The following is a 27,890-nucleotide window of genomic DNA, read 5'->3' as shown; positions in this document are numbered from 1 at the left end:
AATGCTCTCTTCTATATCACTTTAAATTTGGCACGATTGTCACGTACTTTGCTTTAGTGATGAAGTGCAGCCCCCCCCCCTCAAGATATTGTAATCTGTGGTAGGCCTAAGTCAGTTTAAAGTCATCCTTTTGAAATAGCAGGAGAAGACTGTAAAATAATCACAGGAAATGTGCTTGTATTTACAAAGAATAATGATGCTTTGCACTGATCAGGAGGAGTTCAAACAAAGCTTACAAGTCCTGGGGATTTTCGTAGTTCCGGTTTAATTAAATTAAATAAAAAGTAGATGAGCTTCACCGGGAATGCAGGCGGAGAAAGCAGCACGCAGCTTTGCGCTTTGAGCCATAACAACACCATGTCGCAATTTTGCAACCAATTGGGTTCACTGGAGTGAATTTTAAGTTTAGTGACAGCTTCAGATGATCCTGTCACCACAATGAAAATGGAACTATTTGACAAATGATTTCGTGTGTTTTTACGCCCCCCCCCCCCCCCCCCCCTCTCTCCTCGGATCCATGCAAGCATGCACTGATGCAGCAGCGAGGCTTCCTGCAGGCGCTCACTCTCCCTTCCATCAGCGCGCACGCTTGACGCGCAGCAGCACCTCCCCAACCGCTCCGTCACTTTGACCAAGTCCTGGATTACACACGGCGGTCCACCTCCCTCCCACCCCCTCCACCCACCCCCGCCGGATGGCTCCTTTTTCTCTTTCTTACGCGCACAGATGCGACCGTGAATATTTGACAAGTTGCGATTGACTTTCCCGGGTGGAAGAATCGAGCACAATGGGACTGTGGTCGTCGTGTGGTACTTTCCCCATTTTGTTTGCCCTGCTCCTCCTGCACGCCTTTCACGCCAAGTTTGGGGCGCAAGCAGGAAGAAGTTCTGCGGAGGACGGGAGGGTTTTCCGGCTGGAGTCTCGCAAAACGTACGCGGGAGTTTCGATCCAAGTTTTGGACGACAACTCCGAGCAAAAGTGGCGTGAAAAGACGAGACTCGGCGGCGAGGATTTGAACACGGAGGCGATTTCTGAGATAAAACATGTGCTTAAAAGGAGCGTCCAAGGGGTTCCCGGCTACAGAACCGAATACCGGCGAGCGGGCGAGGAAGCCAAAGGTTCGTACCCGAGGCAAAGTGATCCCCGCCTGGACACTTCCACCTTTGCCCTGTCGGGGGATTCCGCGCACAACCAGGCGATGGTGCACTGGTCCGGACACAACAGCAGCGTGAGTTTACACTTTGACCTCACTTGACTGTCATGCTTGTTAAATGATTTTAACATTTTAACATTCATTTTTAACTATATTGGACTTTTACGCACGAACGTATCCGTGCGTAAAAGCTCCCTGGGCTGCAAATATTGCTATGTTTCTGTCCGATACTGTCTCAAAAAAAAAAAGAGCAACACGTGTTCTTTTGTTGCATTTGCTCACTGCACAAAACGGTGATAAATGGCACTTCATTTATGTGGCGCTTTTCCACCTTTAAGGCCCTCAAAACACTTTACATTTTTGACTACCTATTCACCTACTGATGACGCACCATCAGGAGCAATTGGGGGTTCAGTATCTTGCTCAAGGATACTTCGACGTGATCACAATAGCCTGGGATCGAACCCACAACCTCTGGTTTGGGAGACGACCACCGTACCACTGAGCCACGCCGCCCCCAAAACGGTGATAAATGTGTGCGCAATGTGCGTAAATTGAAACGTGTCTCGCCTCCAAACTTGCTCGCCGTCATTTAATTCCAACGTAACGTCACTTTAAAATGTCCGTTTAACCCCGCTGGAGAATTTATGACACCAGAGTTATGGGTTGGCAGGTGTTTGGGAGGCAATCACACTCTATCAATTATGCATGGAAACAATCAAGCAGCATCTCTCGCTGCAACTCCAATCAAGATGAGAAAGTTTGACCTTTGGGGGCTGAATTAATCTTACTTTACACGTGAGTCTCACTTCGCCCAGCCCCCTTTTTTTTTTTTTTTTTTTTTTTTGCACCTTGTGCTTGTCTTTGTGCAGATTTGTGTTAATCCTACAGAAAGATCTCACAACTGTACTAGTATAAATGGAAAGGAGCTCCTCTGCTTTTGTTTTTCCTCAGGTAATCGCCAAAGCTCAGCGGGCACAATTGTGCGTGGCAGCAACATTAATCAGGGGCCACATCTGAATATATTGGTGTCCTAGAAATGGTAAAAATAGCACGACGTTATCCCCAAAATGCAAATATGACTCCACAGGATTGAGATATTCTTTGAACCCATCTTTGCTGTGTTCACTTTGGAGGTTGACGTCCTTTTTATTTTTTTTTTATTTTTAATATATATTCCTGTTGATGGATTATTTCCAGTCAATAAATCCTAAAAATGCACCTGATACGATCTGATTTGTGGGCGACGCGGTGAAATATGTGGCTGCCATGAGACGTCTTGAGCAAAGATGGCCTTTTTGTACTGTGGGACACTGTTCACTGGATCATCACTGATGGGCTTGTCACTCTCTCCGCACATAATTTTAGATTTATACACTCGGAGCCCTTCCCGCAGTCCCAAAAGTGCTCCCGAGGCTGCAGTGAGAAAATTGATGGCTTTTTATGACTAGATGTTGGAGCTCGGGCTACATCCGATGTAAATGACTGATAATATTTCCAATCTAAAGGGGGACATTTGAAGGAAAATGACTTCATTGCGGTGGTCCGCGCTTCTAGTTTTGGATGGAGTTTTGCTTCAGATGCGAGCAAAGCTGTGATAGCTCACAGCGTGGAGGGGGAAGAAATGACAACGTAATGGAGGAAGAGGCTCCGATTTGATGCCAATCAGCGTGCAAATCGGACTTTCCGGTACTGTTTGATTTCTGGGATTGTTTGAAAGATGAAAGCGCTCTGACTTTAATTGCATTGATTCCGGCTTGATTGGGAGAATTGATCATGAACTCCACCCGTGACTTGCTGCTTAACTGCTTGTACGACAACTCAAATAGCCGTCCATTTTTGTACCTTTTAGTGTGCAGTCTACACTAATGGACTCCATTGTGTCAATTATGGGGGCCACAAGTGGACCTTTTGCAGGTAAAAAAAATGCCACTTGCTGTCAAGGATACACAAGCAATGTTAGTTATTTTACCCTTCAAAGATACAATACTACGGAGCATCTAAGGTGACATGGTAGGAAAAAAAACAAAAAACCTTTGCGTTCGTTCCCTCGCAAAAAACTTTCATCTGTTTTTACTTTAGAAAACAATGACCGAACCGGTAACAGTACAACACACCAATCCCTCTCTTTTTTGAAGTACGAAATAAACACCAACCACTGGTTAAAATAAAAAGTAATCGAGGAAATAATGCTTTTGTTGTGCACTTAAATGCAAAATTAAAATGAACCTGATTAGTCAATCAATCAATCAATAGATTGATCGATTCGAAAAACATTCAATAGTGAGAGCACTAGTGTTTTTTGTATTTTTTTTTAGTCTGTCCACCGAAGATTTACATTAATGCTGCAATTATTCCGTAAAACAAATCAATGAATGTTGATATATGTGTATAAAAAGATTGATAAAAAAAATAGAGGTTGTTACACAATCTCATCATTATTTCGAAAACTATATCCAATCATTTATTTTCTTTTACGCTTGTCTTCATTAGGCTCGCCGCACACCAATTTGAGACCGAGCAACTTTTCCATTTTTCATCTATGCGCTAGCTAGCTAGCTAACTCCCATGTTCATCTATCCGCTAGCTAGCTAGCTAGCTAGCTATCAGTCCATTTAGTGATCCAAGTCAGTCAAGTCGGTCAATCTAAATGTAATGCCGTTAATTTCATATTGTATGTACCTGTGGCTAGCCTCGATATCCAAAATACTCAAGGGAATGTGGTGATCAATCATTGTCAACAACCTCAAAAAACTAGCCACACTCTGCTTTCTTCAATCGGTCTCTTCCTTGACAATCACTCTATGTTTTTGTGGTTTCATAAAAATAATACACATTTCTTTCCACATTGCAATATACAGACACATACATTTATTTTAACTTGCAGGTTTTTGCACACCATCTCTGACTCCCTTGCGACGCTAATGAGGCTAGCTAGGCGCAATCGAAAATGGATGGCTGGATGCTTCCAGACAGGATTAATCGACAATCAATTCTACAAAATGCTTAATCAATTAATCATCTATGCCCAATTACTGTACATTTGATATTTTCAGTTTGGCGAGTAAACATGTTTCTACTTTTGGTCTTGAGCGCAGATTAACTGTCGATGTGATCACCCAAATCCTTATTAATCACAAATGGATAAATCATAAATATCCCTCGTGTGTGTGCGTGTATGCTGCTGACGACATTGTCTGGAGACATATATCATGATGTGATGCTCATGTGCGCCATTAATGTGTAAAAAAAAAAAAAAAAAGGCGCCACTTGGCTGCAAATGTCTTGCTGCTTGAATCAATATTTCAATCTCCCGCCTCGCGTCGAATCTCAGGAGCTATGATGTAACTGCAGTTTTTTTTTTTTAAGTACATCAGCACATGTGGCCTTCAGAGGTGGGGGACCCCCCTGGCCCCTCCTCCCACCAGCTGAGAGTCTGCTGATCAACACGTTATTGGCATGTGAGTAAATTGCTGGTACTGACGGGACTTGGCAGCTGAGCAAAGTGGCAACGCCGTGATGCAGATAAGCATCTTATTGATAGCCCTGCCCCCCCCCTCCCTTTGCTTCTGTCGTCGCAATTATACTTTTATGTTGCAGCTAAAGAACGTCCACGTCTCTTTGAGACTCTTTATTTGCCGCGTGCGGCGAAATGTCTCGTTTTGTCCAGGGGTGACGCGAGTCAAAGCAATCTGTCAGCTCTGTCGTCGTCGTCGTCGCCTCTACCGGCGGTCCAGATGAGACGTTGCGGGCGGCGGTGGCACTCACTGTGGTGGCGTGAGCATACCTAATCAGAGCGGGGGACCGTTATTTGTTGCATGTAATCACATTCTTAGGAATAGACAATAAAAGAAGGTGGGGAAATGGCAAGGCACTGGAGGACACCTGTGTTTAAAGCCGCTTCATTAGACAGACGGGCCCCGTTCCATTTTACATGCCAGGCCTGCTTGCATGGAGGCGCTTTGATCCGTAAAATCAAATGGAAGGCGCTCCCAATTCACACAGGCGTTTGACCGGAGTTTTGTGTGGGTTACATGGATGATGAAAAGTGCATTGAATGCCATGGTTTTCAGGCAGAACTGAGGGGGAAACAAAAAACACTCCTTTTACCACAGTTTTTCCCCTCATTGGACATCAACGGTTTTGTTTTTGCTATTAATTCAGCCAAATGCGTTGATTTTTTTTTTGCCACACTTTGGCATGGCCTTGACCTGAACCAATTTTGGATCCTGAATAGTTGATAGAAATCATTAGGGGTGTGCCAGAAAATCGTTTCTCATAAGAATCGGGGTTCTCATTTAGCACAGCTCAGAATCGATTTTAAATGTCCTAAAATCGATTTTATTTAATTTGTTTTATACTGTCTTGCCTAGGAGTGTGACGATATATCGATATCGCAATAGTTTGTCTCTCGATAGATTATCGATACGCCTGTGCAAGTATCACGATATTTGTAGTTAATATGCAGCCTCTAGAATTGGCTCCATTGTTCATGACTTGTTGAGGGATTACTTGGCGGGCCACTAGGGGCAGCGCCTCATAAGAGTGGCGGGGAAATGGACGCAAGTCTTCAGGCGAAGAAGACTCATCAGCTTAGGTATTTTTCTGTTATTATTTATTTATTTATTTATTTTTATTATTATTTATATTTAGATATATTATATATATTTTATACTATATTATGTATTCATATTATGTTTATATTTATTTATATTAATTTTATTATTATATTCTGAGTATTTTATTATTTTTATAATTAATTTATTTTTTAATTTTTATTTGTTTATTCATGTAATTTATTATTTATTTTATTTTTATTTATTTATATTATTATTATTGTTGTTATTATTATTTTATGATTAGTTTTATGGATTACCTGAGCAATATATCGATAATCGTGGTATCGTCATATCGTGAGATAATCGTTATCGTCAGCCTTGTATCGCATATATGTATCGTATCGTGCGGTACCCAGAGGTTCCCACCCCTCGGCTTGTCCCTCTTCGTGTGCCTTTATTGGGAGCGCTGTTCATGTTGTACACGACTTGGCCACTTAGGGGCAGTGTGGTTCCGCGCGTTCTGATACAATGTTAAGTTGTAGCGAGTAGAAGGAAAAAGTCACAATCAATTTATGCCAATAAAAGTTGTTTTTTTGCAGCGTAGGAAGAGCATATGCCAATGAGTAATGTTTATATGTTTTTCTGTAAACATTCCTGAAGCATTTTGTATGAATAGCCGTTCTTTTGGGTGATAAAAGTGCCGCAAGTAGCGCGCTAATTAGCATTAGCGAGTCAGAAGTAATTGTCAATCAAAAATCCTTCTGAATCGAATCACAGACCCAAAAATCGGAATCGAATCGAAATGTGAGACTGTGAAAAGATTTTCACTTCCTAGAAATCATGGCAGAGGCTTTTAATATTTCAAACATTCAACTCCTGTGGCATCCTGTATTGGAAAATTGCATTTGTGATTGTCATCATCACGGGTGGTGTATCTCAGTGTGGGATATATCACTTCATATCCGACAGGGTGAGTGAGGTAAACCCGCACAAGATAATGAGATCCAGCACAAGAGCTGAAAATGAAGTGTCTTACAGAGTTAACAATGCTGCACCGGCGGCGAACGAAAAGTACGGTATTCACTTCACAAAACGCAGTATAGCTCATTTCACAACAAGCGGCAGTTGGACAGATATAATTAGTAAATAATCCTCAAGAGAGAGGCTGCAAGCTGTTTACTGTCACTCAGATGAAGTTTACTGTCAGACTAAACGTAAAACAAAGAGAATTGTAAAATAACCTTAGAACATGAATGAAGAATCACTCGTACCATTAAAAAAAAAAAAAATGAAAAAATAAAATAGGTGGCGACCTATGTGAATCATGCAGATCTAATTCCCAACGTGCGCGTGCCGCACAAAAAATGTGCGTTACAATTTTTTTTTCTCTGGGAAGGTATTAGAATACTGGTGGATGTGTGGTTAGCACGTCCGCCTCCCAGTACTGATGACTCGGGCTCGAGTCCAGGCTCCGCCCTTCCTGAGTGGAGTTTGCATGTTCTCCCCGTGCCTGCGTGGGTCTTCTCCGGGTACTCTAGTCTCCTCCCACATTCCAAAGACATGCATGGCAGGTTAATTGGGCGCTCCGATGGTTGTTCATCTCTGTGTGCCCTGCGATTGGCTGGAAACCAGTTCAGGGTGTACCTGCCTACTGCTCAAATCCAGTTGAGATAGGCTCCAGCACCCTCCGCACCCTTGTCAGGAATAAGCAGCCAAGAAAATAGATGGATTGATATCAGCGAATTAATAAATCCAATCCCCGAGATTTGACTTTCAGAGGGTGCTCACCGATGAAGGCGTGCGGGTCACTCACAAGTCGCATCACGTCAGACGTTTAAAAAATGATTGCTACGTAGATCCATTTAACTGCTGCGTACCGTGATGGGTCCCCACAGGTTTGTCATCGCAGGTGACACCGATGACATTACACGCGGCCATTTGGCACATTATCATCACCGCTATTGATTGTGCTCGGCTTAAGTTCTTAACCTTGCAGAATATTGAAGTCTGCTAGCCAATGGGAATGACAAGCACTTTTATGGCATCATGAAATCAAATGTAAAGACTTCAACGGTTCTTCATCCATTTAGAACGAATTAATGACATTCCCATTCATTCCAAAGGAGAAAGTTGATTTGAGATACGAGCGTGGCCATGGAACCATTTAAATTTGTAATTCAAGGTAATCTTCCTCTGTAGCATGTAATTCTGCAGGTTTATGTTTGAAATGATAATCGTGTGTATATATTTTAAAACAGAAATCTTGAGAAAAAAAAATGCAGATAAACCACCAATAAGAACGAAAGTTGGCCTTAAAAAATAGGAAAAAAATGAAAAACCCCCCACCCCAAAATCACCTAAAATTGCAAAAAAAAAAAAAAAAAAAAAATTAAAACATTAAAAAAAATGAAATCCGGACGCTGGACCATGAGCCCACTGTATATTTGTTGACTACATAAAATTTAAAAATTAATTTATCATCATTTTATCATTTTAGAATATATGATATTTAATGAAGAAAAAAAAATTACCCAACAATTTGAAATTGAAATTTGAGGGATGTAATGATATCCAAAAATCACGATACGATATAACGATATGAAGCGCGCAATACGATAATTATCACGATATTGTGGGGGCGGTTGGCTATATTTAACAAAGGTCACAAAATTGTAAAAAAAAAAAATAAAATCTATATAAAAACAATATTGTGCTTTTGTACATAGCAGCAATGCATATAAACCACATACAATCTCTAATAACAATATTGAGGCGCAAACATTGAGCTCCTCCACATATTGACTCGGTTCACAGGCATATTTCGTTCCCCTTCATATGACAATTAGCGTAGATTTTAAACATAGGAGGGCCAAAACATCCCAAATGAAAATTAAATTGCACAACAACAGTAGCCACCAGAGGGTGCTAGAAATGCACAAATGGAAAGCAACCTGACTTTTTTAACATATGTGTTCCTTTTAAATATCGTGAACATGACGACAACGATTTTGGCAGTTTTAATATCACGATATGGCCCTTATCGTTACATCCCTAGTATATAGACTTGCGCTGACTACTGGTTTAGAATATGCTCCAGCAGAGCCCGCCCACATTTTAAATACAAAAATGGTCAACACGCTGCCAAAATTGTGGTAACAATTCAAATTCGATTAACTGTCCAGTCCTTGTCTCCAGGTGTTTTCCGTTTCCTTTTCGAGTCGCCCGTGATGCATTACGGCGCTTCCTTTGGGTGTCAGCGCAGCGCACGTATTCATTAATCCAGAGCCTCGAGGGGGGCCTCACTGCCCGCCGATGTGATTGTTAGCCGCTGATAGAAACGGGCGTCTTCAAGTTCCGCGGACGCCAAGAATTACGCCGCCACGGCGGCCGCCGTTTTTAGCGCGTCGGCTGAGACGAATGGCTGCGTTTTACTTTGATGACGCCGGCGTCAGGTTTACGCTGACCCAGCCTTGCCTCGCCCGCCCCTCTAGAAATTATTGAAAGAAACACCACTTTATTATGCTCCTCAAAGCACATGCGCACGGTCTCTTTTTCATGAATCATTCGTGCTTTGGGAATGCGTGCATGCATCACGTCAGCGTCGTCTGCACTCAGACTGTAGTTTTGCCCCAAAGTGCATATCAAGGTCCTACCTTCAATTTCATGTTCACTGCTTGATTTGCTTCCGCCTCTGCGCACACGCATACACTCGCAACTTGCACGCCTATGCTTCAATTAATTAATCAGAGCCACAAAGCGGGCGCAGAACCCCTATTTGACAAGTTTGCATGTGATTAATTAGTTTAATAACGATTGCGGGGTGGTCGGCGCTAACTCTGTGATTAGGTTGTGAAAACAAATTTATGCATTATTTTGATTGGGGGAAACTTGTGAGTTTGAAAGTCACATCAGGAGATGGCTTCATTAACGCTTGATGAGTGCGACGCTGCCGTGCTAGATTTACATTTCAGTGTCCAATTCCAGTTTAATGACTACATTTATTTATTATTTTGACTGTCTAACGTGTATATTCTCAATGGACATTGTTGACCTGTTTGTTCTGGGGAATATGGTCTAGAGTGGACCCACCCACAATGGGTGAAATCTGCATCATATCATGATATCAACAATAATATATTTATATTTTAAATAATTGTACCCCTCCCACTTGCTTTAAACACATCAAAACTTATTAAAACTCACCTAAACTTATTAAAATACGCTTGTTAGAGCTTATGCCTGCTTTGTGACTCCCGATGGAACTTTGATGTAAAATTGGCACCCAAGACAAGATAATTTTCCTCTCTTTTCTCTTATTTATTTATTTTTTTTCTGTTCATATTATGAAACTACAGTACGACTTGTTGCTGCTGTGTTCAACTGTATACTATTGCCTGAAATAAATGAAAATGAAATGAAATGAAATGAAATGATAATTGAACATCATATCCTCACCCTCTTAAAATAAGTCATTATTTTTTTGCATCCCCCCCCCCCCCCCCCCAAAAATCATCGCATAACCATGCAAATGGTTAATTTTTTCGTGTTACCTGGTTAAAAACGGAAAAATGACTTGGGCGATTATTTCAAGAAGGTGTCAATGTATATTTGAAACTAAAATATTAAATAAAACTATATTCAAATGAAAGACGGCTAGCTTAATGCTAACATAAAACCTGAAATGCCATAGATGGGCTAATGCAAATTAGCATAAATGCTACAGGAATTATAAAACTTCAAACTATTTCTGCTTTAATGCACGCAGCAGCAACACATACAGACATCATACAGTAAAACTTGATGATATATATATTCTGTCTATATGGTAGGAATAATGACAGAGATTCGTTAGGGACCTTCTCCCCCTCTTCTTCTTTCTTTAACTCATTGACTGGCAGCCATTTTCACTGAAGCAACCCCCTTCGCTCCCGGCTGTTTTACCGGATTTTGACTGATTTTGCAAGGCCCACAGAATATTGTGTTCTATTGCTATAAAAACATGGAACCGACCAAAAGAAAGATTAGAGTTTCTTCTTTCATCACGAAGAAAAAGTACATTTCTATCTGTTTCCGTTTCGCAACAATTAGCATTAGAATATACCTAAGTTTCATCATTATTCACAAACCTGGTTGATCTCATACTCTGCTGCCACCTGATGGCCGTTTTTGTAATAACAACCATTGCCTCAAGCGTTCTCTTCAGTTCAGAGGCTGCATTAAAGCCTTCTGTATGCTCTAGCATAAAAAACAAAAACAAAAAAACATAAAAAACGTATAAATACGTCTTTGGGACCATAGGAATATTTAAACTAGAATGTATTTATACGTTTTTGGGAGCAAACGAGTTTTAATGACAGTGCATCTCTTCCAGGAGACCTCAATGCTGCCCGGCATATTGTGGCAGAATCTGGTACTACCCTGTAGGTGTGCAACGTTCAATTTGGACTTGACTGTACTGTCCAAGCGACTCCCAGTGTGCGATTTGCGCTGGCACACACAAGTTTGACATGCCAAAAATAACAATTGCAGTGGGGGGAAAAAAAAAAACCAACGATTTTTCATATGCTACATCGGGGCGACCAAAAGTGCCACACAAGGCTGAGGCGAAATCGATGGTGATGATGGAAAGCTTCCAAACACACAGTGACACATTAGAAAAACACACACACACACACACACACAAAAGTTCACTCAATAGCTTTTCTCGGCGCAAATCCTTTAAAATGACAGACTGCTTTTGCTTTGAAAAGCAAAAAAGTTATAGTCTAAAATGAGTGATCATAGAGGAAGGAATGAATATGGATCCAAGGTTATTGAGATATGATGACAAATTGTAAATCCAAGCCTTTGTTGGCGAACAACATGACAGACGCATTAGCCTGATGGATGATTATTGGCATGAATGGGAGTCTTCATCAACAGCGATGTGACACGAATAAGCATGATTTAAATACCGGAACATATCAAATTGTATTGAACTTTGCACACAATTTCACGTTTTGGTTTTCAATAGCTCCAAAGTTGAACATAGTTCGAGTCGTTCTAAATTCATCCATCCATCCATTTTCTGAACCGCTTACTCCTCACAAGGATCGCAGAGGGGGGTGCTGGAGCCTATCACAGCTGGCTTTGGGCAGTAGACGGGGCACACCCTGGACTGGTTGCCAGCCAATCGCTGACAATATTTTTGTAACATTTTAACATTTATAATTGCCAAATTTGCCACAATTGTACAATAAAATTTAATGACAAAGTAAAAGTATTCTCCTTTTAAAGGCTCTTGGCTATGCGTGCCACATACCTTGAGTTTTTCCACATTGCTCATTTTCTTGCTAATATTTAGCCATTATGCTATCAACTACATGCTATTTACGTTAACATCTGGTGGTAAAAGTCCTTATTGCATGTAAATTGATATTTAATAATTCATTGCACAGAGCAGCCAGTTGCTTTCCCCGTTTCCTATTCTGAGATTATCAGATTATAGAGATGCACCGATTCCACATTTTTGAGGACGGAGTACGAGTACGTCAGTTTCAGTACTCGCCAATAGCAATTCCAGATACTTAAAAATACCAATACGTCAAACTTTTCTTGGATAACTTTCACTGTAACAAATAACTTTTTAAGAGTTATATCTAACAATCTTGCCGGCCAAATAAAATAAAGAGGACTTGACTTGACTTGACTTGACTTGAAAGCAGCGTTTAACATATGACATTGCAGTTGACGGATTTCTGTTTCATGTCCAGCACTTTGTCTACAGCGCTGCTTGTTTTAAAGCGCTTTATAAATAAAGTTGAGTTATGTGGCGTCTTAGTCTGAACTCTAGGGGGCACTATGTGAAAGCACGACATAGATAAGAGATGAAGAAGAATGTCAAGTAGGAATATGTTTGCTCTGCGTTAACTACGAAATAAAGTGAGTTGGTATTGTGTCATTGTATCGGCAAGTCTGAGTTGGGTTCCAAGTCTCCGTTGGACTTCAGAGGCATATTTTGACAGCTCACGTTGGTTGAACGCCAAATTTGTTCCGCTTCATGTTAATAAATAATGAAACATTGGATTGTACATCTGTGCGATATTAATACTCTAAATGGGAGTTTACGCGTCAAGTGCACTTTGCAGTGATTTGTTATTCCTGAAAGTGTCTGTTTTGTCAGGTCGCCGTGTTCAAGCGGTTTGATTTGTGCAATTATGATTGGTTATACACGACGATAAAGGTTATTATATTACGTTTCCGTAATCCATCCGCCAGGGAGATTAGTTTTTCATTTATCTTTTTAGTTGTAACTTCCTCTGTCTCTCTCCCTCTTTTTTTTTTTTTTTTTTTTTTTTTTTTAAGATATTTTAAAATAAATCAACCTGGACTTTTAATGAGTTGGAGCGCTCCTGTATTATGCTCCCATTAAATTTGGATGAGTCTCTACACACACACACACTAACTGATGAAACGCATCTCAGTTGATATGATTTGATTTGCACGAAACGTCAAATTACTTTTAAACTGACATGTAAAAGGACTTGGAATCACAAATTGGGGGTCACTTATTAAAGCTCAAAGTGTGTTTGTGTCCTCAAAATGAGAACAAAAATGGTTACCCTCGAATCATCATTGATAATCTCCCAAAAAAAAAAAAAAGTTCTTTCCTTTTGACAATTGGACCCTTAATTAAGCGCCTTGTTTTCGTCGTTTGGCTGCGGACTGATGCAATTGCGTGCTTCTCTGCAGTTGCTTTCATGTGATTAGCCAAATGAAAAGCCACGGTGAAAGTAACAAAATAAATTAGGAGAAAAAAAAAGTAGGTCAGCGTTTCTCAAAACAATTGCAACCCCCTACCCCACCTCCCTGAATTATAAAGTAATGTGACCACCACCCTGTGAACTCAAGTACTAAAACATTTGGAAGCGCAAAATGTGATCTTCATAAAACACCGCAGTAAATAAACAGTGTCTGGACTAAATGAGATTACACTTCATTGTTGCTTAACCTAGAGTCAAGCCAGTTTTCTCTTTACATAATGCAAACACGTGAGCCAGGAAAACACAAATCAAATCCATTTGGCTTCAGCTCAGAGTCCCTTCGAAGTCTCTGAAGAGTTTTGACTGAGTTCTATTGAATGTCTCCAAAATGCGAAAAAGTTTGTACCTGGAAAATCGACATAATCCCGTGTAATGCTGATGCCAGGAAAGTCACAGTACAGAGTTGCATCATCATCTGGATCAGGAAACATATTATGGAATTTGAAACCAGTTACCTGATGTCTACTGTATGTGTTTCATGCCTTCTCCAAAGTACCGATAATGATCAACAATTAGTTGTAGTCTGTAGTAAATTAGCCTATGGCCAATGGTGGGTAATTTTTTTTTGCTATTATTATTATTATTATTATTATTATTATTATTATTATTATTATGGCCGTGATTACTAGTCGAGCCTGCACTTAGAGCCCCGACAAGCTTCAAAATGGTTTGCATTTCTTCCATTGAAAAGGTGCTCTGTCCTGAGTTGTTTAACAGATCTAGATGTCCATACCATGAAATAATAGCTAATTTAATTCTGAACCCACAACCGAAATGTCTTCATTACACAATTAAAAACAAAGTTATTGATTTTGCCATTCCAATACTTTTGAAGCGCAGAGATACAATCATGTATAGTGTTCCACATATTAGATGCAAACACTGTTAGCTAATGGTAATCGGTGCATCCAAAAAAGAAAAAAAATAATAATGCAGTTCTGCTTGCCTTGTGACTTTTCTATAGTGTCACTTGAAAGTGCTTTCGGATCTTCACCAAGCTTAGCCTCAAAGTCTCTGGTGAAACTCGGTATTTCAGCGATTATTATGCAAATTAGCCAGTTACCCCTTTTTTTATTTATTTTTTATTTTTTTATTAAATAAAGTGCAACATTATTATTTTTGTGTTTTAATTTTATGGAATGGACTGCTATTTAAATAGTGCTTATTGTTTATTTATTATTATTTTTTTAATAAATAATAAATTAAATTATTATTATTATTATTATTATTATTATTATTATTATTTCTTCATGTATTAATTTATTTATTAATTTATTTATTTATTTATTTATTTAAAGCTATACTGCCCAGTCATTATTACAGAAACCAAGCAGTACATTTTTACAGAAAAGACAGAAATTAGAGTCAATATGATCAATAATAAAACGAGACACATCTTTCCAGAATATGTTGATATAAGGACAGATAGTAACTTTGACTTTTGTCACCCAGAAGAACATGCGACATGATGGCGAAATTTCCTATTGAACAAGTTTGCCTTCAAATCTGTTCTTGTTTTTGCCCCATTTTCAACAAATGTCGAAAAGCCCCTCAAACATTGTGGAGCATTGTGTCCATTAAAACTAATTCCTCGTCGTTTGTCCCAAAGCTTCTTTTAAGGGAACGAGGCAGCGCAATCACATTGTTTAATGGCAGACAGCGGTTTTATTGTCTGTTGTTGTTTTTTTGCAGCATTGGATTCCCACAATGGAGCTGTATTTGAAGTAAAACCCTCGTACTTTGGGACCATTTCATTAATTTTACCCCCTGCTCCCCCCCCCCCACATGATGGACTGAATTGATTGCTGAAACCTCTCAAGCTCAAAACCTCTGCGCTCAGGAATCATGAGGATGGACAAACGTACGCACCGCGGACGACACGCCATCTCCCGGGACACGTGCGCGGCTTCATTTGATGAAAAAGTGCCTCGCCATTTGTATGTCTTCACCCTGCAAAAGTACAAACAATCAATTTGGTCCAATTAGCCTGCCTTCGATCACGCTATTTTTCTTACAGGACGTTTGTTTTGTGAAGGTCTGTTTAGACGGCGTGGTTCGATTTCCTCCTGACGTTTGCAGAGCCGCCTCGATTTCCTCTGTCGAGGTTTAATGAAATCTATGCAAATGGGTTGATTTGGAACGTCGTGCGACTTCCTGTGATGTTCTTCATGTGTGGAAAAATGATGTTAATGAGCTAGTTTGCTCGTGATAGCCAGCGGTTGTCGAAATTACTTACCGCTTGCTCGCGACTTAACGACTTGAGCAACAAAAGCGCTAAGAGGCAAGTGAAAGGTAACACGGCGAGGTGAGCGATGATTCTCTGCCAGCTTGTAGCGTCTGATAATGGACACAAACGCATTATGGCTCTCCAGGGATCTGCATTATTTAGATAACTTCAGTTTTTTTTTTTTTTTGGGGGGGGGGGAGATTTCCTGGTCTAAAAACCTTCAGTGTTGCTATTCAGAGCAGTAACGATGGAGAGGTGATAACACGTATCAGAATGAGTTAAGTTGGGATTTTCCTAGAGTGCCTTTATTACCTAAGGAAATGAGGATCTTCCTCACTTGGTCGAGCAGCAAACTCTAAAATAGGGTACAAACACACATACCCATAATCTGGCCTAATTTGATCCACTTCTTCCAAAGCAAAGTCAGCAAAGGCATGAATATTGGGTGTTTAAAAGGTTGTGAGCAACTATCCTGCGGGGTGCAGAAACAGATTTGTGCTCTCGCATCTGATGGGAAAATAATCAGACCAACAATCGGAAGTGTTAAATGCATCCATCCATTCTTTTTTTCACCCGCTTCTCCGGGGTCGGGTTGGGGCGGCAGTAGCTTTAGCAGGGAATCCCAAACTTCCCTCTCCCCAGTCACTTCGTCCGAATGTTCTGGGGCAGGTTACGAGCGTTAGAGATAGTCTACTCTCCCCGTAGCGTCCTTGGATGTCCTTGATGCCTTTTGTGACAGGCCCAGGGATGTGTTCAGAAGGTGTCCTAACAAGATACCAAAGCCACTTCATCTGTCTCTTCGCCATATCGAGAAGCAGCAGCTTGATTTTGTCCATCTATTCGTTTCTGAAAACTCTTGTTTGCTTCTTAACTCATTCACTCCCAGCCATTTTCACAGACATTTTCACATTTTTCTATCAAAAGAAAGATTAAAGTCTCTTCTTTCATCAGGAAAAAAAAAGTATGTTTCTATCTGTTTCCGTTTTGCAGAAATTAGCATTAGAAGAGAGCTAAGTTTCATCAGTTTTCACAAATCTATTTAAAATTGGAAGTAATTGAGCTTTTATTCTAGATGGCCCTGGTTGATCTCCTTTGCTCTGCTGCCACCTGCTGGCCGTTTGTGTAATAACTACCATTTCTGCAACCGTTCTTTGCAGTTGAGAGGCTGCATCAAATCCTTCTGTATGCTCTAGCATTAAAAAACAAAAACAAAAAAAACGTATAAATACGTCTTTGGGACACTTAAACACATTTTAAAAAAACGTATTTACACGTTATTGGGAGCAAATGAGTTAAAGAGGAAGTCAATTTATATATATATTTTTACAATAATATCTTCTATGCAGCCCCACTAGTCTAAATGCTATTCTGGTTAATATTGCGTTAGTGGAATATGAGTTGAGAAGCAAAATCCAGCTGTTTTTATCCATCTCAACGGGGCGGCCATTTTGTCACTTGCTGTCCGCTGAAGATGACATCACAGTTGCTCAAGTCTCATGTAATAATTAGTCACAGCGCAGTTTCAGAAAACAGGTGCGCTCCGATTGGTTGTTGCCTCATCCCTGAGCAACATTGTTGTTCGTGGCTCAGGCAATAACCAAATCACAGCTCACCTGTTTTCTGAAGCTGAGCTGTGATTGGTTGCTAGCTGAGCAACAGTGATGTCATCTTCAGTCGACAGCAAAAGTGGCAAAAGGGCCGCCCCTTGAGATGGATTAAAAACGACTGGATTTTGGATTTTGTAATTTTAATCACAAAGTTTAGACTAGTGAGGTCACATATAGCATATCATTGTCAAGAAAATGTTTATAGTTGACTTCCACTTGAAAAAATGTAACTTTTTGAACAAGCCTACATACCGTGTTATCAATCCTTCATATACTGTATCTTATTCTTCAAGAAAACAGTGTTTTTGCAGGCTAATTCTTCCTCTCCTGTGAAGACTTGCTAATATATGGTAGCTCAGATTCTTATAGGGGCAAAAAAAAAAAAAAAAAAAAGTCTTCTCTTGGTTTCTAGCTTGACTGCATCTTGAACCCGCGTTGAAAGATAGAGATGCCTGTTTGAAACCAGTCATGTTTAATTCAATCCAGTATCTGCCGCCTTAACTAACCTGATGTCAGCTGACAAGCGAGGCGAGTTCGGTTTGATTGGAGCTTTGCACGTTGACACCTTCAGAGTTAGTTGTTGTTGTTGTTTTTTTTTATTGCAGAGGAGGGAACAAGCTGAAGGTTTCTCCCCGCAGATCCTCGCTTGGAATGTTTATTCTGCGCCGTCATTCATATACAGTACTAGTGTACAAAATCTCATGAGTATTCATGAGAACGTAAATCCTGTGAACTTTTGCCGACGCCACCAAAGGTAAATAAGTAACGGCGCGTGTTTTGATAGCGAAGTGGCTTGCATCAATCGCTCATATCAACGCAGGTGGGGGGGCGTCCCCTGGAAATTAATTTAGAACCTTGAGCTGTCGCCTCCGCTTCGGCTGGAAAAAACCCCAAAAAAAACCAGTGTGGCATCCACATGAAAGCGGAGGCATTGCTCACAACATATTTTCCGGCTTGCCATCCTCTGAGAAAAAGGGGCAAAGCACAATCAGAAGGTGTTCCACCTTATTTTCTCCTCGATTGGCCAATTAGCGAGAAATGATATTTGACGGGGGGTTCTTAATGAAGCCTTACATTTGGCTGAATTAGCAACAGGTTCCATTTGACGGTGAGTTATTAGAGAAAGTGCACCAACATTTCATTAATAGCAATATGTACGATATGATTCATAGCTAAATTGCGGGTCGTGTAGGAAAAAGTGGCGTTGAGATGCCTCTCACGTCCCACCGAAGCACTTTACAAATTTGAGCATTTCTGTTTTGAAAGAAAAAAAATGGATTGATGTTGGATTTATTTATTTATTTATTTTTTTTTTAAGATTTGATTTGGTCCAGCAGTCATTGTGGTGCAGTGCGAGCGCTGCCTCCATGCTGGGATGTTTATGTAAGATGGCTCGGATGAGCGGCTGCGACATGCTTGTTGCCATGGAGGCTTTCAGCCCGAGGGGGTCAAAGTGCACATGTCTTTGACAGGCCTTTGATGTTTTTTTTTTTTTTCTGTGTGCGTGTGTGTGTGGATTCCTCAATGGAATTGTGATGCAAGCTGGCAAAGAAAGAGAAAAGAAGCAGACCAGAATAGAAGATTTGGATAAACGGATGACTTAAAACCAACTCCTTGGAGGGTGCATGTGGAGCCCATCTGAAGAAATGATTGGTTGACTTTCCCGGGGCAAAAGCTCCCTTTGCGCACATCAATAAAACATAAACATGAATAAATGCGCCGCGTTTGCCCTCGCCGGGTTCTTACTTAATTTCATGTTTGCAAGTGAGCAACGAGATGCATGGAAATGCTATTTACCTCGAAGCCTTTGGAATTATACCGGAAGCCATTTTGGGCTTGTTTGCCCACCACTTATTTACATAAAAATCCAAGCCGGCGGAAAAAACACGTAGCATTTTGCCACTAATTCGGCTTCATTTGTCGTGTTATTTTGTCCCACTCGTGATGCGCCCCACTTCCATTTGCATATATATTAGAGGCTCCCTATTGACTGCATCCACGGTTACCGAGCCTATCAATAACAGTGAAGTGAAGACGTGGGAACAGTCTCCGGCGACGTACTCTTGATGTATCCACTCAGGGACAAATCATGCAAACAATCGTCTGCCTCACTAGTCTGTCGGTCTCCGAGGTAGATCTTTGCTGACCCGACTCAAAGGGTCGCCTCTTGTTAATGAGGCAGAAGCACAAACATGAAGGCAGAGAGTAGGGCTGAATGATTTTCAAAAATAATCTAAGTCTGGCTTTTTGTTTTTTTCTCCCTCAATATGGAGATTGCGATTTAATATGATTACAGTATTTATTGTCGCTTTTTCCATGTATTTTATTTTTACAAACACAAGCAGTAAATTCATCTGTATTGCAATATGCAATAGCAAATTTATTACACATTAGTGTGGTGTAAAGATAAGTCAGTAAGTAATAAGTCAGACAGATTCCTAACAATGCAAAAAAGTCTGTGGCTTTATCATTGAAACTTTTTTTGTTTCATGTAAATGTGGACTGTACTTCTTAGGCACTGTACTCATCAATATTCTATTTAAATAAATAAATACGTAAAATAAATAACATTTACATATTTACTTTATGCATAATCAGTGGATTTATATATCTGCAAAATTTTTACAAATTGGGGGTTGTTTATTGGCCACTTATCTACATTTTGTAAAAAAAAATTAAAAAAAAAATTGTAAGGAAAAAATAGGCAGATTTTTATTTATTTATTTATTTTGATACTCCAGTATTCTAAAATATTGTAACTTTTTTTTCCTTTTGGGATCCAACCCTGTTTTAATGGTAAACGCGTTTTGGAGGTTTATCATTGTTTTTGTGTATTTTTTATTTTTATTTATTTATTTTTTTTGTGGGGGGTGGGGTTGGGTAAAAAAAAAAAATGTAGCAAATTATTTTTTTGCCCCAGTGCATTTCAATGGGCATCTAATATATTCAGACTTTTTGGCCCCTTTCTCCTGTATAAACAATGAAGCCTAACAACCAAACTACATTTTTTTTTCTGAAATTGAAGCCTTTTCTATTTGAAAATTGCATTCTGCTACATTGTGATGTCGATTTGAATTTGATTAAGCGTTCAGGCCAAGCGGACAGAGACAATAGGAGAGCAGTGTTTTGCCATTCCAAGCTATTTCTACTTTTTCCCAACCAACTTTGCACAACTTTCCATTAAATCCTCGTAATCAAAGCTATAAACGTAACCGTTAACCGTCAGTTAATTTGTTGGCACCCCTTTGCTGCTCTCGGATCAAATCAATTCCGCGTTTACTTTGGCTGTTCGCAGCAAGGAGACAAACCATCAACAGATCTTTTCCTCTTTGTATCGCTTTTCTCAAAGCAGGCATTTAGGCCTGACATCACAGCCGTTTAAGCAAGTCTTTACACCAAATTGATTCTGACTCGGGCCCTCGGACCTGCCAGACATGATGCATTCAGTTATGCAAATGCTTATCTCTCTCTGTGATTGGTTAATTAACCCGTAATGCGGCTCGTCCCGGCCGAGCGCACGGGCTTGTGTTTGAAGGCTGCGTGGCGGGTCAATTGGGTTTTTAACGTCTTCAAAGGCGTCTTAAAGACACGTCTTTTGTTCCGCCGAATGCGCCGCGACTTTTTTTTTTTTTTTTTTTTTCCAGCTTTAATGAGTCGTTCGGCAGGTCCCGCAAGGTTAATGCGTTTAAACTAACTGTAATTGAGCTTGTGACCCATCTTCCAGGCTTTATGAAATTTAGTCCTGATATGCCATGTTTCTCCTCCTCGATTGTTATTCCAACTCCCTCATTCGCTCCGGCCTCTCTGTTAAACCCCCCCTGCACTCCTTCAGGCCTCCACTACTTCCTAGGCTGAGTTATGATCATCCCCATGGGGTGGTCTTTTATAATACCATTGGAGTGACAATAATGTGTTTGCACACCATTTCACTGTGCCCTCTGTGCCTTGGCAGCCTTTTATGGGCCACAATTCCGACTCCCTAGAAACGCATTGTCCGGAGAACATGCACGTACTGGACGTCCTCCAATTAGCCAAATGCGTCACGTTTCAGCTAACAGACAAAAGTGTATGAAAAAGCAACACAGAGGCATTTTCATTGTTCACTGAACAATTATGTTTTGTGCAGACTTTTTCCTGCTGTCATTCCAAATGAGACTCGCGCACACATACACATGCACATCACCACACACACCCCTGCATATATTTTTGTTAACGTGCCAGCACGCTGACGTTGAGTCACAATATGAGCGTGCCTTGTCATTGGGATACACTTGGAGTTGGCACTCATTAGAAAAGCCATGTGGCAGACTTGGAGAGTCAAATTGTATGTAAAAGTTGGGAGAAATTGAGTTAGATTATAGGTAATGTGTGTGAGAAATTTCGTGCAATAGCGGTCTAACTGCAAATTGGTGGCATTTTATTTCTGTTGGTGTTTTTTGTTTGTGCCGTTGTGGGAGTGAACACAACCGATTTATTTCCAGGCCATTGAAAGTGACTCTATGGGGTCTATGCAAAACATCAAAGCGTGCCAAATACGTTTATATGGAACCACAAGCTGGCACAAAGTTGGCGCAGAACCTGTCCGCCTGTACCTTGATCAAACTCACTAAAATTGCATTGACTCGCAGCCGTTTTCATTGAAGCAACCCCCCTTCGCTCCCTGCAGTTTTACTGGATTTTGACTGCTTTTGGGCCCACATAATTGTGTTCTATAAAAACATGGAACCTACCAAATGAAAGCTTAGAGTCTCTTCTTTCATCTGGAAAAAAATATATATTTGTGTCTGTTTCCATTTTGCAGCAATTAGCATCATAATATAGCTAGGTTGCATCAATATTCACATTCCTGGTGAAAACAATGGCAAAAAGAGTTGGTTGCAACATGGCCTTGACTGATCTCTTATACTCTACTGCCACCTGCTGACCATTTTTTGGAAAAACTACCATTGCTTTAAGCCACCTCTTCATGTCAGAAGCTGCATCAAAGCTTTCTGTATGCTCTAGCATTAAAAAAAAACATTTTAAAAAAGTGTAAATACGTTTTTGGAAGTGAAGGACAAAGTATTAAAAAACACGTTTACACGTTTTTGGGTTTGAATGAGTTAAATGGATACAGCACTTGACTCATTTAGCCATTTTTATCAGTAAGAAAATCTTTTGTCTATGATTAATGTGATTTTTAATGTACAATTAATACCTTTTTAAAAACACATTTTGCTCGACTGATGATGACGCATGCTCAGGAAACAGGAAATGATCAAGCATGGCTCAACGTCACATGACCAAGCCCAGAAAACAATTTTTGTTTCTGAAACTTAAGTATCTTTGTACTCCATTCATTGCTGGCCATGCCCCAACAGTTTGTTTTTAATATACGCTACGGGCCGCTAAAAAAATGAACGGCGGGCCACAACTGGTCCCCGGGCTGTAGTTTGGACACCACTTCATTTGCTAATGCAGGTGTACGTTCTCTAACAAAGTGAAACCCAGTCAATCTTGCCTCCCGTCTAATGAAACGATTCTCTTCCGTTGCAGGTGATCCTCATCCTGACTAAGCTGTACGACTTCAACCTGGGCGCCGTGACCGAGAGCTCTCTGTGGAGGTGCGTTGCTTTGAATCACATCAATGCGCAGCGCACCGCCGCCTTTAATTCGATAAACATGCAAAAGCACAAAGCTAAGGGAAATATATTCCGAGATAGGCGCCGCATCCGGCGTGATTTATAGTGCGCGCGCGCTTCACCAGAGGATGAAGAATGAAGATACATTGGAAGCCCGTATGACGTATGTTTTAATAAAGCACCTGCTGTGAAGCCAACCAATTCTTAGTGGTGTACTGTAGATTTTTCAGGTATCTTTATGTATTTATTTTTATGACAACATTTTAATTTTACTCCTTACATTTAAAAACAGTTACCTGTAGTCTTTTTTTTTTTTTTTTTTTTTTTTTTTTTTTGGCTTGTTTTTTTCAAAACAGGCTCGCTGCTTTTTTCAGCCTAGGCGAATGGCGACACCATGAAAACAAAAGCCGTGATTGGCTAAGCACGGTTGAATGTATAAAAAACGGCTACAAGAATGATTCATGGTGAATGCATTGTCTTGTTTGAACCTAAAAACCACCAGATTCTGGCACTCAAAAATCTCCACCTAATCTGCAAAAACAAATACCAGGAAGTTGTTGTTTTTTGCCCCCCCCACATCATTTTTTGTTAGCAAAGCTATAGTTACACTACGTTGTTGATAGAAAGTGGAAGTCAATCTTAAACATTTTTTGACAATAATATATGTGACTTCACTAGTCTAAACATGCCATTCTGATTAATATTACATATGTGGAGTAAGATTTATGAAGCATAATCTGGCCATTTTTATCCATCTCAGCGGGTGGCCATTTTGCCACTTGCTGCCGTCAACGACCAACCACAGCTCACCTGTTTTCTGACGCTGAGCTGTGATTGGTTGTTATCTGAGATTTGATCAACTGTGATGTCATCTTCAGTCGACAGCAAGTGGCAAAATGGCCGACCCTTGAGATGGATAAAAACGGCTGGATTTTGCTGCTTAACTCATATTCCACTAACGCAGTGCTTCTCAAAGAGTGGGGCGGGGGCCCCCCAGGGGGGCGCAAGGCTCCATCAAGGGGGGCGCGTTTGACCTCGGGAGCATGCTTTTTTATTTTTATTTTTTATTTTTTTTTTACTGTCCTATAAAGTGCAATTGCACCTCCACTACATTAGGGGGCAGTGGCGCTCTCATTATTGGCAGAGTGTGCGCAGGGAGAATTCGCTCGGTGGTGTAGGAGTTTTGTTTGCACTGAGCATGCGCGCTTTGCACACAGCAAAGAAAAAAAAAACAGCACAAATTATTTTATATTTTTGTTTTGCAGGTTAAAGTTTTTTGTTTTTTTTTTAAATATTGTTCTCCTGAGTTAATGTTGGTGATCAGTTTGAATGCATTATTATTTATTGATTTTACGTCATTTTATTTTTCCGTATCATATGGTTTGACATGGTCAGTCAAAAAAGCGCGAGGGGGCGAGATGTTTTCTTCTTACTGGGGGAGGCATGAGAGAAAATAATTGAGAAGCACTGCACTAACGTAATATAACCAACATACTTGACAATATAACCTACATACAAACATATTTACAGTAAATAATGGTTTTGTAGTTTTTGCTTTTGTACGTAATAGTTTTTTTTTTTTTTTTTTTTTTTTTATACATGCACTTCCATATTAGTAGAGAGTGCAAGTACCAATCCCTATTATCTGCAAACAAAACACCGCTACACGCTAGCTCTGATCGTCACCCGCTACTCTCTGCAATTGCGCACATAAACTACTTGAAGTATCGTGACCCGTCAGGAGTCATAACCGTCCAAAAATGGGGTGCGCTTGGAGATGGAGAAGCAGATGGACGGCAGCAGAGTTTTTGTCCATTTGCACATTAACTTTGCTAGCGGGACTGACAAAAAAATGTCTGCTCAACAGTGTGACCGCAGTTTGCCTGCTGCTACCAGCACCTCTCGCACGTCTGTCTTCACACACACACACGCGCACAAAAGAAAACATTCACATTTCCTTTCAGTCATGCAAGCGCAACATTGCTGGTGTTCAGTGACAGTTCAATTATAAAATAAGTTGCTATAAGCATCAAGGTTTTGGACTGTGAGAAGAAAATGGTGAAAAGAAAAAAAACAAAAAACACCAGCGCTTGTCTCAATACTCGAGCAAACAAAACTAGCAAACTCTTAATATGGAAGTCATGCACCGGACACATCATTAGCTCCACCTGCACAAGCAAATATGATTATAATTAGGATTCCGTAATTATAATGCAAATGATGCAGTTCTAATCATTAAAGTCAGGGAGATATTAATTTAAGGAAATATATTATTTTTTATTTTTTATTTATTTATTTATTATTATTTTTTTAATGCAATTTAAAACAGTTCTCATGATCATTTGGTTGGGAGCAGTTACTGTAGCGTTGTCTCCATGCTCCTTGCAAGTGTGCTCATTTTGCATTATCTCTTTATCGATATTTGGCCTGCTCAATAAAAGGCTGCAATTGCATCAACAAATGTCGCTCACACCCCACCTACTTTACTGTACATACTGAAGTATTCCTGTGTTGGATTTGCACCTTTAAGGGGCGTGGCCTAGTGAGTGACATTTGGATTTGGAGTCAGGTTAGCCTGCATGAGAGCATCTGCTTGCGAGTTGTGGCAGATGTATGGCAAATCTTTAAATATGGAGAAAATTTAAGTATGTGTGCACAATAAGCTCTTTCGTAATAATTTGTCAACACGTGTATGAAAGAGCCACTGGGCTAACCCAACAACAAATTTATTTATTTATTTATTTCAGTGCAAAAGGGCTGTCTTGCACAAAAAAAATTACCTTTCAAGGACAGCACAAAACTTATGAACAGCAAACGAACATTAAGTGCAATAACTCACATATCAATCACAATATTATTGAGGTACTATGTGCTGTATATAATTCCAAATACTTTGAAAATGATTCAGCCTACTCGCGTTGTAGTATTGGGCAATGTAAGACCTTGTATAAGGATGTCTGCCTTCTAGTGGTGGCTGGTGATATTACAACTTAAAACTACAATCCACCCTGCATACTCACGGTCCGGCACCCACGAATTTGCATATTCTCAGATTTGTTTACTATTTATTTATTTATTTATTTATTTATTTATTTATTTATTTATTTATTTATTTACGACCCCAGCAGGATTCTCTTTTCCATTTTCCGCCTATTTGGCATAGAAGGTGTTTATTCAATATTGATCAATATTTTTGGAATAATTTTGTTGTTGTTGTTTGTACGCCAACAACAACAACAACAAAAATTAAATTAATCAAGGGGCTACTCAAAGTAAGGTGTCACAAAAGCAAGAAATGTTAGCGTTAAAACTGTTGTGAAACGCCGCCCTAATGGAACAAGGTGGCATTACATCACAAGTCGAATCAATGCCGTCTTGTTCTCACGCTTACTAAATTGTGCCTGGTTTGCCATCCAAAGAGTTTCCCTTGCCACATGTGTAATTGAGTCGCCACTATAGCATTTGTGTGGCGTCGCAATTATACTGAAGGGCAGATTTTTTTTTGTGTGTGTGTGCGCCTGTCAGGCTCATAAATAAGAATTCATTTCATCAAGGATAATACCACAGAACACAATCCAGCCTTTTAATAAACCCCCTACCCACCCACCCCCTCGCCTTCTCCCAGAATGAAGAGAACTCATTTGACTGTGAAACACATCAGTCCGTAGAGTTTCAAATGAATATCTGTTTCACCAGAGGCGCCGCTAAGATATACACTCAAATGGACACATTTTTATTTATTTTTTTTAAATCCCCCTATTAACTCATTCACTCCCAAAAACGTATTTAAGTTTTTGTTTGCTAGAGTTTTTGTATGAAGGCTTTGATGCAGTTTCCGACCTGAAGTGGTCGCTTAAAGCGATGGTAGTTATTACAAAAAAATAAAAAATAAAAAATAAAAAATAAACGGCCAGCAGGTGGCATCAAAAAGTGTAAGAGATCAACCAGGTCCATGTTTTTTTTTTTTTTTTAGTTTTTTTTTTATTTTATTTTTTTTTAATTTTTTTTTCCCTGATGAAAGAAGAGACAAATTTTTCTTTTGGTAGGTTCCATGTTTTTATAGCAATAGAACATGGAAATGGCTGGGAGTGAATGAGTTAAGGTCTTCCATCATGGTGTCTGCATCACACCGCCATACCCCTAAGTAAATTACTGCACACCTAAGGCGGTTAGTGCAGGTAAAAAAAAAAAAAAATAAATAAAAAAAAAAGAAAGAAAACAAAAGATGTTATGAACAGAAGTGGGCATGCATGATTTCTGTGATAAGGGCGTCGATGATTGATGGCCACAATCGCTTCCAGCCAGTCGGTGGCGATATCCGTGATTGTTTGAATCGATGTGGCGACTCGCATGAGTCCTTTTTGTGTTTTCAAACGGCAGCCTTTTGTTCTTTTTTTCTGCTAAATCAACTTCACCATGCAATAACGTCACGTTTTATTTTTTTTCGCCTCTGCCTCATTCCGATGTGGCAGCTGAAAGCGGCACTTAGGCTGCACAAATGTGTTTAGGGGGTAAGTCTTTGAAAAACAATGTCAACAACAAATGGGACACTTCAGATTAATGCACACACAATGATAGCAGACATTGCTTGAATATCTATCCAATTATGTAGTGAAATTATATTTGCGGCCACTCAGGTAGAACGGATGGTGCGGATTCATGGGGGGGGGGGGAGGTATGAGGATTGGGATGACAAGCGCATTTACCCTTGTCATGGACGTGTGCACATGGAAGGGACATTGAGAAGTGACAGCAGCATGTGACTGAACGATAATTTCTCGGGTTTCGCATGACACGTTTTCATAATGTCGCCGATGAAATCCAATTTCAAGCTGTTTAATGCCACTCCCAGTTGAAGTTTAATGTCAAACTAAAAGAAAATTACAAAAACTCACTGCATTTTTAATAACTCCATTTCTTT

General features: G+C 40.0%; 1 protein-coding gene across 1 annotated transcript in view; it reads left to right on the top strand.

Annotated features, from left to right (window-relative positions):
- The first annotated feature begins 527 nt into the window (after positions 1 to 527).
- Positions 528 to 27,890, top strand: part of LOC144001384 (VPS10 domain-containing receptor SorCS3-like) — a 78,184-nt gene continuing 50,821 nt past the window's right edge. The window contains exons 1-2 of the mRNA XM_077495645.1: positions 528 to 1,228; positions 22,884 to 22,951. Coding sequence (XP_077351771.1) covers positions 788 to 1,228; positions 22,884 to 22,951 — 509 coding nt within the window. The 5' untranslated portion in view covers positions 528 to 787. The remainder of the gene's footprint in view (positions 1,229 to 22,883; positions 22,952 to 27,890) is intronic.

Source organism: Festucalex cinctus, chromosome 14 (assembly GCF_051991245.1).
Source record: "Festucalex cinctus isolate MCC-2025b chromosome 14, RoL_Fcin_1.0, whole genome shotgun sequence".
NCBI classification, from domain to species: domain Eukaryota; kingdom Metazoa; phylum Chordata; class Actinopteri; order Syngnathiformes; family Syngnathidae; genus Festucalex; species Festucalex cinctus.
This window is presented reverse-complemented; position numbering and strand designations above follow the sequence as displayed.